We start from the raw sequence: 11,231 nt of genomic DNA on the forward strand, positions 1-11,231 counted from the left end.
GTTGACATCTGAAGAATCAGCCCTCTGTTCACCGTGCCCCCATGGAGACAGTGAGAAGTGAGGGTCCATTCATTCTCACTGGGAAGGTAGAACTGAAATGCACACTACTGTACCAAACAGAGGCCTCTCTAAGAATACACATTACACAAACACAAAGCAGCACTGTTGGAAACACACTCAGGTAATACCCAGAATCCTTCACGTTTGCAACTAAAAGGACATCCTTGAAATTCTGTCCATGTAGAAATCTGATTATGGGATGTAATTCTCTTGTCGGTGTAGGAAGTGCATGCCCCTGGGATTGATAGTTGTTCACTACAGATGTAATGGTATCAGAATTAAATGAAGACATAACTTCAAAGGGCTCTCTAACGTAGGCGTACACAGGGGTAAACTGTGGTAGTGCTGGACAAATAAATAAATGTCTCACCCATTAAGGATAATTACAAAGTTAAAGACTAGGGCTCTGGGACAGGGGTATTGTACTCTAGGAATAGCTGGCCGCTCCCACAGGGTAGCCAGAAGTTTACAGAGAAGGCTGATAAGAGAGGAGGATTAGACACACAAGGTCACATAAGGTGATGAGTGGCATTGAAAAAGGTTTAGGAGTGAAAACATTTAATTGTCATATCCAATGCTTTCAAAAGGGTGATGTTGCTACTAAAAAGACATAACGACAAGCATATTGCCAATGTAAAAATCATGAAGGCCTACTCAGGTAAGTGCAKAAGATGATGAGATTATTATTTTGCCAGCTCAAGATGCTCATCCTCATTCTTGGCAGTACTACAGAAGTGCAGTACTCGACGAACCATCAAACAGGCAAAGCATCAATACAGGACTAAGATCGAATCGTACTACACCGGCTCTGATGCTCGTCGGATGTAGCAGGGCTTGCAAACCATTACAGACTACAAAGGGAAGCACAGCCGAGAGCTGTCCAGTGACACGAGCCTACCAGACGAGCTAAAATACTTCTATGCTTGTTTCGAGGCAAATAACACTGAAACATGCATGAGAGCACCAGGTGTTCCATGAAGACTGTGTAATCACGCTCTCCGCAGCCGATGTGAGTAAGACCATTAAACAGGTCAACATTCGCCAGGCCGGAGGGCCAGACGGATTACAAGGACGTGTACTGCGAGCATGCTCTGACCAACTGGCAAGTGTCTTCACTGACATTTTCAAACTCTCCCTGTRCGAGTCTGTAATACAACATGTTTAATCAGACCACCATAATGCCTGTGCCCTAGAAGGTAACCTGCCTAAATGACTATTGGTCCGTAGCACTCACGTCTGTAGCCATGAAGTGCTTTGAAAGGCTGGTCATGGCTCACATCAACACCATTATCCCAGAAACCCTAGACCCACTCCAATTTCCATAGCGCCCCAACAGATCCACAGATGATGCAATCTCTATTGCACCCCACACTGCCCTTTCCCACCTGGACAAAAGGAACACCTATGTGAGAATGCTATTCATTGACTACAGCACAGCGTTCAACACCATAGTGCCCTCAAAGCTCATCAATAAGCTAAGGACCCTGGGACTAAACACCTCCCTCTGCAACTGGATCCTGGACTTCCTGACTGGCCGCCCCCAGGTGTTAAGGGTAGGTAACAACACATCCTCCACGCTGATCCTCAACACAGGGGCCCCTCAGGGGTGTGTGCTCAGTCCCCTCCTGTACTCCCTGTTCACTCATGACTGCACGGCCAGGCACAACTCCAACACCATCATTAAGTTTGCCGACAACACAACAGCCTGATCACACAACGAGACAGGTTATAGGGAGGAGGTCAGAGACCTGGCCGTGTGGTGCCAGGACAACAACCTCTCCCTCAACGTGAGCAAGACAAAGGAGATGATTGTGGACTACAGGAAAAAGAGCACCGAGCACACCCCCATTCTCATTGACGGGGCTGCAGTGGAGCAGGTTGAGAGCTTCAAGTTCCTTGGTGTCCATATCACCAACAAACTAACATGGTCCAAGCACACCAAGACAGTTGTGAAGAGGGCACTACAAAACCTATTCCCTCTTAGGAGACTGAAAAGATTTGGCATGGGTCCTCAGATCCTCAAAAGGTTCTACAGCTGCACCATCGAGAGCATCTTGACGTTGCATCACTGCTTGTTATGGCAACTGCTCAGCCTCCGACCGCAAGGCACTACAGAGGGTAGTGCGAACGGCCCAGTACATCACTGGGGCCAAGCTTCCTGCCATCCAGGACCTCTATACCAGGCGGTGTCAGAGGAAGGCCCTAAAAATTGTCAAAGACTCCAGCCACCCTTGTCATAGACTGTTCTCTCTGCTACCGCACGGCAAGTGGTACCGGAGCGCCAAGTCTAGGTCCAAGAGGCTTCTAAACAGTTCTACCCCCAAGCCATAAGACTCCTGAACACCTAATCAAATGGCTACCCAGACTATTTGCCCCCCTCTTTTACACCACTGCTGCTACCTACATGTACATATTACCTCAACTAACCGGTGCTCCCGCACATTGACTCTGTACCGGTACCCCCCTGTATGTGGTCTCGCTACTGTTATTTTACTGCTCCTCTTTAATTACTTTTATTTCTTATTCTTATCCATATTAACTGCATTGTTGGTTAGGGGCTCGTAAGTAAGCATTTCACTGTACACCTGCTGTATTCGGCACATGATACTAATAACATTTTATTTGATTTAATTTTATTGAATGTAAAATACGCACCAGGAATGTGTGATGCCAGGCCAACGATGGTTAATAAATAAAGATACTTCACTCAGGCCGTTTACCATTGAAAAAAATTGTCAGTTTTGTTCTACTTGTCTACCTGTCTCCCATAGACAGTAATGCCTGGTCTACGTAGTTTATTGACTTCCACTTAACCAGAAAATAACCGGCGGAAGAAACTGCGTGTGGGGTGACTCGCTTCCTTTCCCCTCTTTGGTCAGGGCGAGGAGTGTCAGCAATACTTCCTGAAACACCTGTTTGTCAGGTAGTGCACACTGGGTAGGCACAGCGGAGAAACTGAGTCACACAAAAAAATGGACGACGAGTATCCGAAACGCAAAATTTGACTAGACTTGACAATTTATTCTAACTTTTTCTAAAGCCTTACATCATTCTACTAAAATGGTTTGGCATCAACACAGGATTATACGTTTGAACATTGTCGTGTTGCTGTATTTAATGGTTTGTTTTGGTGAGTACAACCCTCTCATTTGTCAAGCTCGTTTTCAATGTCACAGATCAACGAATTTGCGACACTAGACTACCTTTACATATGAAACACAAGCATTTGGATTGTGGGTGTTTTTATAGAATCCTGATTTTGTACCTTGTATAATTGTCTAGGCCTACTTAAAAAAAAAGCTTACATACCAATTCCTTATGAATTATTGTTAGAATTATTATAATAAGCCACATGTTTGCCTTCATAGTTAACATGATATATTACTATGTATTTATACAACCWACAACATTTTCAATAGGCTACTATTTATCCATTTGTGAATAGCCACAAATAATTATACTGCATGTTCTCAACAAACCAAATTGCGCCTGAGGCTAGGTTCCTTACATCAGGAATGCAGTATCCTGTCATGTGAAATTCATAAGACRCATGGCTTTGAATTGCTTCGTCTTTTTCCCTTGTTTTCAACTTCACTCGCGTTTTGTTATTGAGTTTAAAGTACCCTGCGTCCAATTCCAAGCAGCCATTATCTAGAACTGAGAATATGACTATTAGGGTGTGTTAGTAAAACGTTTACTGTGACAGGAGAACAAAGAGAGACAATAGGACGAGGTGGATAATTTTATAATAAAGGGCCGTTTAATCCATGTAAAGATATCTTAGTAAACTTGCAGCAAGGCTCTTTCTGTCTGAGGTTCCTATTGAATCGTCCGGGAAAGAGACCAGTTTTCCAGAAATGTACAGTACTATATAGACAACAAGCAAAGTAGGTAGATCTGCGAGTCCGGCCTTCCGATTGGTCGATCTGGGTCTTGGGTAGTCCTGATCAGGCCTGGTGTCCACGTTCCATTGGTTCCTGAGAGTTCTTTGTCCTGAGTCCAACCATGGGTTGGGTTGTCTGTGTGATTGTCATGGGGGAGGGGAATTGTGGGTGCCGTGTATATGTCCTATGTGTCCAGCATATGTCCAGAAAAAGAGGGATGTGTATTGTTGTGTTCAACTATAGGTAATGTTGAGAAGTTGTTAAAACAAGTTACCAATATCTAATACAATTTCTTACAGGTGAGGTCTACTGACATTGAACAGATTTATATAACTACTGGTTCGACAGTAGGAGGAGTCATTTCCTATATGTTTGAGACGTACGGGGATACATGCAACTGGCTCAAAGGGTTGCCAACTTTCTCATCAACAATTAGAATGTCAACCGCTATCAAGCATCTACTGCTCTTCAGCTTGAAATACTTTTTTCAACATGATTGCTACCTTGGTTATGAGATTAGCTTGTTCATTCTCGGTCCACTTTACTCCAAGGTGTTTTGAAATAGAGCAGGATATCTGCATACCCTATTAACCCTCTGATTCTGCTCTGTATGGTGTATTTTAGATCACTCAAATATTTGTAGTTCACAGTACTTGGACTGTCTCTTTGTCCTTAGAGAGAGAGTTKTTTTTTCCCCTTCTTTTTTTAACATTCCTTTGAATGTGTCCTTCACTTGTCCAAGGTAGAATAATTATAATGTACTGTTGAAATCTGAATCTCTGAACCACGTACAGACCTACAGTATGCTGTATGTTAAATGATACGTTTGCATTTTCCTGTGTGGGTTGGAGTTCACATGGAAAATACAATATTGAATCTATGGGGGTGGGCCTGTTTTGAAATATAACACACATTATGTAAATGTTTTGTATTTTTTTTGCATTGCACAATGTCTGCATTGGCAACTCTCATCACAAGGAATACGACTACTACTGTAGGCTGTGTCGTTATTGCCATGTTTGCTGAAAGTTGATGGAAAGATCAACAGCTGTTGTTGTTTGCCTGCCAATCCAGGAATTGGTAAAGAATCACTATTACTAGGACACTATTACTGCTACAACTAGTCTTCTAGTAGTCTTGTTGTCAGATGGTGCCAAGAAAACAATGTTTCCCATGGAAAATGCATTAGATTGTGTTTTTTTCAATTAATGTCAGGCAGTGTACAGAAGGTTTGATGTTGCCATCTGGATACTGGGTTAATACTGGGTCAACAATGTGGGCCTTTGGGGTTACCTTTGACCTTTGACATTATACAKAATTGTCAAATGAGAACTTTAGCTTTATTCTGTTTATTTGTGTTTGGTTTATGTGAACTACCTCGCTCCGAAATTATTAATCTTTTGACTTCTACAATGTATTTTGTTCCCAACTGGATTTCACTTAAAATTCRGTGCAATCGTCTGCCCTTCCTCCTCCTTAATCTATCTTCCTCATCTGACCACCTCCCTGCCCTGCTGTCTCTCTCAGTGCTGTGCCCTGTGTCAGCCATGACAGTGAGCTCCCCTGCAGAGGTCCATTCTGTGAAGGGCGACGCCGTCACCCTGACTTGCACCTTCACCTCTACCAGCCGAGCCACCAGCCGTATGTCAGTGGACTGGTCCTACAGGCCCCAGACCGGAGGCCCTCCGCAGGCAGTAAGTACGCACCATAGAAAATGAATCAGTATATTGAGTTGATTTGTTAATAAAGCACACATTGAATGAAGAATTCTTGTGCTTTTATGTCCTGGCATGGGTACACTCAATATGGCTGCCGATACGTTGACTTTAATTGTGCCGTCCGTTCTAGTAATTCTATTTCTCTGAAACTCTTAACCCCTGGGAATATGACTCAGAAACCCCAGGCAGTTAGGGGCAGGAATCAGGATCACTCTTCCACATCTTGGTGATTTGGTAAATGTATGTTAAATGTATGCCTCGAGCTGGAAGTTGCGAGTCAGAGCTCTGACACCAAAGTTCCCCTAGATCCAATTTCCTTGTCCATACTCAGAGCGGCTGACCGCGTACATTTTTAATTCCATTTGGAGGGGCCGATAACGTATACGCTATGTAGTTGTTGGGATATCATATCCTATAGGAGCTCTCAGCGCTAAGTGATGGCTAATGTGCTGTGGCTCCCTTGATGGGGTGATAGAAGCTGTTGGTTTAGTCATTAAGATGTAGTAGTCAGGCCTACTGCTGTGTCAGTTTTTGCAGATAGAGTGGGTTCTTACCGGGAATCCAACAACATCCTTGGTTTCATTTCTTTATTTACTTGAAACAAGTTTGTTCTGTGCAACTATAGACGGAGAGTGAAATGTGTAGAACATTTCGCCGCATTCCCCATAGAGCTAGCCAACACAACAGAGCTAGAGAGTGAATTTGTCTCTCATGGCACATTTGTTTCCATCCAATTTCATTAGTGGATTCGGACACTTTTATTGCCACAATCGTATATCAAAAGGCACTGTGAATAAGCATTTGAAAAAAACTCTATCAGAAATATAATTTACCAGCCAAGGGTTGAGAACTATGAATTGGTGGTGTGCTTCAGTCTCCCTGCATAATTATCAATATCTTGATGAGAATTCATTTCCAGGACTGAAAAGGCAGCTCTAGCAACGGACAGCGATGGAGGACTTGTGATTCAGTTCCTCTGAATGACACTGAATGAACAACTCCAGTCAATCAATGTCTTGTATAAGACATGATCAAATCAATTCAATATTCATTTAAATGCAATTGCCCATGATCCATCAGGTTTTTATTTGTTACGGTAACCACAAAGCTTTTAACCACAGGCCCTAACATTGCACCCTGAGTGCCGGTTTCCCGGACCCAGATTATTCCAGGCTTGAAAATCATTCTCAATTGAGAATTTCCATTGAAAGTGAGTTTTAGTCCAGGACAAGCTTTAATCTGGGTCCGGCTCTGAATGTTTCAGAGGCACTTGGCTGTGTATAATCTCCATGTGGCTAGGTGTAACCTGTCTGGTTGACTGAGTGCAGTGATTAGATTTAGTATGCTGTCTGTATCAGCCCTCTCAGCTCTATGGCTGTCTGAACTGAAGTGCCTCCTGGAGAGCCCAGCCCATATAGAGCTATAAAACAATATAACTGTTGAGCACCATTGATTGTTAACAGGCCTGCCGTGTGTTTGTCTGTGTATATTTTCCTGTGCTGTTTATTCCCTATGTGTAGTTTGTTTTCTTCAATGTGTCTCTTTGACACTTCTTATTGTCTATTTGTCTGTGGATTACTGTCTGATGAGTAAAACCCTATTTTAGCTTCAACTTTATTCAAACTTTATTCTACACCCCCCCCTACTTTTCGAAAACACGGTGATGGTTATGTGATTGATGCAGTGTTTCTGTTGTCTGTGTCTTGTAAAGTGGCTCTGTAGTTGCTAAGGTCTAAGTAACACTAAGTAACACTGTCCTGCCCAGAGCCGTCACAATCTCTCCTCTTCTCTTTGTTCCCCAGTTCTTCCACTTCTCCTCTCTGGCGTTCCCTCCGCAGGACGGCCAGTTTAACGGGCGCGTGAAGTGGCTGGGCAGCCCGGCCCGGGGCGACGCCTCCATCCAGCTCCTCAACGCCTCCCTCAGCGACAACGGCACCTACACCTGCTCAGTCAGGAACCCCCCTGACGTTCACGGATCCCCCACCTCACAGACCGTCCTCACCGTGACGCCCAAAGGTGAGGCAATTACTTAAAAAATGTATGTTTAGGGCAATGCATTGATGTCAATGGGACGTTTGAGCACATTTTCCAGTAAGAAAATGTGCATCTCAAGTCAGGATTTGGCCCTTAATTGAGAGGCAGAAGTTTATGATTTGTTAGTAAAGGTGATTGTGGGTTCACACTATTGACCTTGGGAATGATGATGTGTAGAACATGGCTTTATGGGAATTGTGGCACTGGGGGCAGTAAAACCTACTACCTCCTGTTCAATACTGGTATGGTTGGGCGCATATTTATTGGTGCCTTTTTAAAGACTTCTACAGTAGATTTAGGTACGTATGTGCTATGGATTGAGTCATATTTTCCACAAAGCTTAAACCATCCCTCTTTAAGAAGCTTTTACAGGTTTATTTAAGCAGTTGTATGCGAGAGGGCGTGCTAAACAACCTTTTTAGCATGGCTGTGRTGCGGTCATAGGTAACGAGGCGGATCTCGTACCTAAAGAGATCATAAAATCGTTAGCGTCTCCACTTTGCGCTGACACTGAGTGTGTATGTGGTTATGATGAACCCTCTCCTCTCCACAGTGCCCACGGTTCGTTTCTCGGACGTGGCGGTGCTTCTAGCCTTCATCCTGCTTCCTTCTGCCATCATCACGCTGGTTCTGCTAGGTCGCATGTGCTGCCCTCCGAGGGACAAGAGCCAGGCCCAGGGCTACCACTCCCCTATTGAGGTCACACCCGAGTGAGTGGATTTACTCCTCAATCAGTGCACCAGTTCTTCAGGACATCCTAGACATATGGTTTTAAAGAAGTGATATGGTTTCTGGTGAAGGGAGCCCCCAACCCTGACTTGTTGAATGGACATTATTGCTTTTTCTCAATGAATCTTTCCTTGATTCCTTGCGTCTTCTCTCCTCCATCTCAAAATGCATTGGAGAAGAGGGTCCAAGGGGAGGGGCAGTGGACCTTCTTCAATAAGATTGAGAAAGAGCTGAGCAGAGAGGATGCGAGGAATCAAGGAAATATTCATTGAAAAACMGACTTTTGCCAATATAGCAAATTGCTAATGCTGACCGTTTTGTGATTTGACCAATTTGAACTCTATCATCTTTTTGACAGAGATGAGCCTGGCTTCAAGCAGATCAACCGCAAGGAGAAAAACATGACATGCTGTGACCTATATTTGCGGGTATGGCCTTTTTTTTTTTTTTGCTCATGAATTACTTAGGGGCACATGTCTCGCCCGATCAATTTCATACTCTTAAATTTTACATGTAGTCTACGTCTGACAATATGAGACGTCCATGAAATATTTATCTGTTACCCCACTTCCTGTCCCTAGGATTCCGACTATGAGGATTACTACATCCACAAAGAGAGGCCTCTGGCTCAGGGAGAGATCATGGCCGAGTCTCAGTGCTAGAGACCCCTGGTGGCAGTGCTCTGTAAGGACAGAGGCCCCTCCATGCCTTGCCAATGGGAGGGGTTGGCCAGAATTCTCGCTTACACTGTTTGTTAAAAACGCCAAGATTCCTGGACTTAGTTCTGTCTCACACATCAGTATCCACACCCACTCACACTCCTCCCTTCTTTCATGGCTTGTCAACAGCTGATTCTACTGGTGGGATAGACATGGATCTGACACACGGACACACACATACGTTTTGCACTATACTCTAAACATTTCTGGATAGATTTTCCTATTATGAAGGAGATGCGTATATTACTAAGTTATTGTCTGCTTTATCAATTTTGTAATTTAGAATCATTGTTTTTGTACAGCTATTATGAGAGTTTTTGTTGAACTATCGGTCCTTATGGAATCTATTGCTAGAATTGTAGACAGTCTTTGCCTGTGGCTACATCTGCTTCATTGAGTCCAATTAATATTATTTTAAACATATATTTCAGAGTTTGTGTTACATTTGTACCCGTTGGTATAACTACATTCAGGAGTGGACCAATTATGACCTCTGATTTAGATGTTGAATGAATTTACAGGATTTGATTTACATGTTGGAATTTGGATGTACAGTGTAGTGAATGTTGTTGAATGCATGTATGTGCAAATTATATAAAAATGATGCTTAATACAATACATAAATGTTCTTGTCCGTTGGTAAAATGGTTTGTCCATTTACCATGTAAGTTGAACTACAGTACATTTTCAATAGTGTCGGTCTTTAAACCTTATCTGACTTAAACGGGCACCCATGCTGTTTGAAATCCCCATCCATGTTGCTGGTGTGAACTACACTGAAGTAAAATATAAACGCAACATGTAAAGTGTTGGTCCCATGTTTAATGAGTTGAAATAAACAGTCCCAGAAATGTTCCATACGCACAAAAACCTTATTTCTCACAACTTTTGTGCACAAATTTGTTTATATCCCTATTAGTGAACATTTCTCCTTTGCCAAGATAATCCATCCACCTGACAGGTGTGGCATATCAAGAAGCTGATTGAACAGCATGATCATTACCCAGGTGCATCTTGTGCTGGGGACAGTAAAAGGCCACTCTAAAATGTGCAGTTTTATCCCACAATACAATGCTACAGATGTCTCAAGTTTTGAGGGAGCGTGCAATTGGCATACTGATTGCAGGAATGTCCACCAGAGCTGTTGCCAGAGAATTGAATGTTCATTTATCTACCACGACCTTCAACGTCGTTTTAGAGAACTTGGCAGTACGTCCAACCGGCCTCACAACCGCAGACCACGTGTAATGGGTCGTGTGGGCGAGTGGTTTGCTGATGTCAACGAACACAATTGCATTTTATCGATGGAGATTTGAATGCACAAAAGTACCGTGATGAGATCCTGAGGCTCATTGTGAGGTCAATTTTCTTTTAAGGAATCTGTGACCAACAGATGCATATTTGTATTCCCAGTCATGTGAAATCCATTGATTAGGGCTTGATGAATTTATTTCAATTGACATTGTTGCATGTTGCATTTATATTTTTGTTCAGTATAAAAACCTAGAGCAGTCCAATAAATTAGTCATGAGACTAATTTAGAATATTTAAATTGAATTATAAAATAAATAGCTTGTCAGATTRATTCCTCAGTCCAATTGATTTTGTCGTTTCATCCTAAATTATTTACAATAAGGTGAAATAATTGTTATTTCTACCCTGTTTGAACTACCATGGCAACACATTTGTGTTCTATTCAGTGATTCATATAAATCTAGAAGGACCACTGGTTTATACTATTGAGCGTAACCGTATTACAGTTTGAACATCTTGAAGAACAGTCTGGCCTTAATGGCCACGTACTCTTATAATCTCCACCTGGCACAGCCAGAAGAGGACTGGCCACCCCTCAGAGCCGGGTTCCTCTCTAGGTTTCTTCCTGGGTTCCTGGCTTTTTAGGGAGTTTTTCAAAGCCACAGTGCTTCTACATTTGCATTGCTTGCTGTTTGGGGTTTTAGGCTGGGTTTCTGTATAAGCACTTTGTGACATCAGCTGATGTAAAAAGAGCTTTATACATACGTTTGAATGATTGATTGACACAGTCCATAATAATAGATTTGAGTGGCTGGCTGGCTGGCTGGCTGGCT

At 42.9% G+C, this 11,231-nt stretch overlaps 1 protein-coding gene across 1 annotated transcript in view; it reads left to right on the plus strand.

Moving 5' to 3' along the window:
* Positions 1 to 10,729, plus strand: part of LOC111960431 (uncharacterized) — a 46,912-nt gene extending 36,183 nt beyond the window's left edge. Inside the window, exons 6-10 of the mRNA XM_070437915.1 lie at positions 5,472 to 5,638; positions 7,465 to 7,678; positions 8,250 to 8,406; positions 8,784 to 8,853; positions 9,007 to 10,729. Of these exons, the coding sequence (XP_070294016.1) occupies positions 5,472 to 5,638; positions 7,465 to 7,678; positions 8,250 to 8,406; positions 8,784 to 8,853; positions 9,007 to 9,087 (689 nt within the window). The 3' untranslated portion in view covers positions 9,088 to 10,729. The remainder of the gene's footprint in view (positions 1 to 5,471; positions 5,639 to 7,464; positions 7,679 to 8,249; positions 8,407 to 8,783; positions 8,854 to 9,006) is intronic.
* Positions 10,730 to 11,231: the final 502 nt, after the last annotated feature.

This window comes from Salvelinus sp. IW2-2015, linkage group LG4p, assembly GCF_002910315.2.
Source record: "Salvelinus sp. IW2-2015 linkage group LG4p, ASM291031v2, whole genome shotgun sequence".
Taxonomy (NCBI): Eukaryota; Metazoa; Chordata; class Actinopteri; order Salmoniformes; family Salmonidae; genus Salvelinus; species Salvelinus sp. IW2-2015.